This window comes from Nematolebias whitei, chromosome 22 (genome assembly GCF_014905685.2).
Source record: "Nematolebias whitei isolate Nwh7 chromosome 22, NemWhi1, whole genome shotgun sequence".
Taxonomy (NCBI): domain Eukaryota; kingdom Metazoa; phylum Chordata; class Actinopteri; order Cyprinodontiformes; family Rivulidae; genus Nematolebias; species Nematolebias whitei.
The window spans coordinates 1,202,908-1,204,777 of record NC_056519.1 but is presented as its reverse complement, the minus strand read 5'-3'; the positions used below and the strand labels follow the sequence as shown (position 1 = coordinate 1,204,777).

Sequence of the window (1,870 nt, the reverse complement as noted above, 5' to 3'; positions counted from 1 at the left end):
TGGTGTGATGAACTCTGACTCATGGTGTGATGAACTCTGACGCATCATATGATGAACTCATGGTGTGATGAACTCTGACTCATGGTGTGATGAACTCAGTTGTCACCTGGTCGTAGGTCCACACAGCTCCGGCTAACTCCACACAGAAGAGCACCAGCAGGCTGATGAAGTACTGAAACAAACCAGGACAGAGTTCAGTCAGAGACATGTCCTCTAACAGCAGGAAGTCTTCGTGCTGTTTCCTGTGGTATTTTCAAAGTAAGAGCAGTGGGTTCATCAGTTGTTCCTGCTGCGTTCTGTTGTTTCTAAACGCCACGTGTTTGTTCAGGGCGACGGTGTGTCCGTACCCAGGTGAGCAGCTGCAGGTTACACCGCAGCGCGCCGCAGTATCCCAACATGGCCACCACGATGAGGAGACAGCAGGCGGTGACGATGACGGGGTGGACGGCGGGGCGGTACGTGAGGACAGCGGCGTCCTCCAGCCTGCAACACACACACAGAGCAGAACGTCCTCACAGGAAGTCACCGTCCTCAGTTTGACTCTGCTGTCTCCTGTCTCTGAGGTCCACCAGCTGCGGCGGCCATCTTGGGTCCAGTACTTAATCAGCCCAGTGACTGTCTTGAGACTTAGATCCTTCCACTGGTTCATGGGATATTTCGCTAACAAACAGACAAACTGACACACGAGCCAGAACACAAACAGGACAGACCATCTGAGGTTCTGGTCTCTGACTGGACTGCTGCAGAACCTCTGTTCTTAGCTGTTGTCCTTCTGGACCCAGTTTGGGCCAGAACCTCAGCCTGTCTCCATTCACAAGCAGACCTCATGGGTTCTGCTCAGAGGTCTGGACTCACCTGGTGTGGGCCGTCAGAGTCAGAACCATGTTCAGAGTGTCTCGGATCCTCGCCGCCACTCCCAGGACACACGCTGACATGAGCTGCACAGAAAACAGACTGGGTCAGGTTCTGCTGGGCCCTGGTACCGGGTCAGGAGGGCAAGCATGTCCAACACAACCTACTTCCACTCAGAACCCCTCCGAAGATCTGGGTCTGACACCGAAGCAGAGGTTCTGGGTTAGACCCAGAACCTCTGCTTCCAGGTCTGACACATAAATCAAACCTGAGGATCTGCTGCTTCTGTCCAACACATGAGAAGCTTGGACCCAAACAGAGGAGGTTCTGAAGGTTCTGTCCAACACCCCCCATCAGCCGGGTCAGGTTATTATAATAATATGAAGTCCCGGTCCAGTCTCACCCAGAACATCAAGTTGAGTCCAAAAAGCAGGCACCGCAGACACCTCACTGCGTCCTGCCGAGCCATCCGGACCAGATCTCCTGGGTCCAGGACATCATGATGGTACCAAAGTGGTGTTCCTACTGTCCCTCAGAACCGCTGAGGACCAGATCAGTCATCACTCAAACGAACCAAACCAGTAAACGCAAAGGACTACAGAACTGGTTCTGATCCACTTTAAACTGCAAGTAATTCTTTGCCCAAACCATCTGACTGAGCTCCAGAAGTCCGACCCTGAGCCTTCCGTCTACAGAACTGGACCGACCCGGACTCTTCTTCCAAATGAATTTGGGCTCTGTCCCTCCCTGACTCCTCCTCTCCTGTCAGAGGGTCCATGGGGAGGAAGAGGAATGTGACCGCCCCCAGCAGAACCGCCGGGTCAGCAGGTCGGCTGCTGGCAGGAAAATGCACACACACACACCGAAGATGTGTGTGTGTAAATATATATTTATACAAACCAGATTCCAAAAAAGTTGGGACACTAACCAAATTGTGAATAAAAACTGAATGCAATGATGTGGAGGTGCCAACATCTAATATTTTATTCAGAATAGAACACAAATCACAGATCAAAAG

The 1,870-nt window shown here is 51.9% G+C and overlaps 1 protein-coding gene across 1 annotated transcript in view; it reads right to left on the bottom strand.

The window, feature by feature from the left end:
• The window catches only part of tspan12 (tetraspanin 12), a 6,212-nt gene extending 4,796 nt beyond the window's left edge, over positions 1 to 1,416 (bottom strand). Inside the window, exons 1-4 of the mRNA XM_037695627.1 lie at positions 1,256 to 1,416; positions 856 to 938; positions 348 to 483; positions 107 to 172 (exon numbers count right to left, since the gene is read on the bottom strand). Coding sequence (XP_037551555.1) covers positions 107 to 172; positions 348 to 483; positions 856 to 938; positions 1,256 to 1,321 — 351 coding nt within the window. The 5' untranslated portion in view covers positions 1,322 to 1,416. The remainder of the gene's footprint in view (positions 1 to 106; positions 173 to 347; positions 484 to 855; positions 939 to 1,255) is intronic.
• Between the last annotated feature and the right edge of the window lie 454 nt (positions 1,417 to 1,870).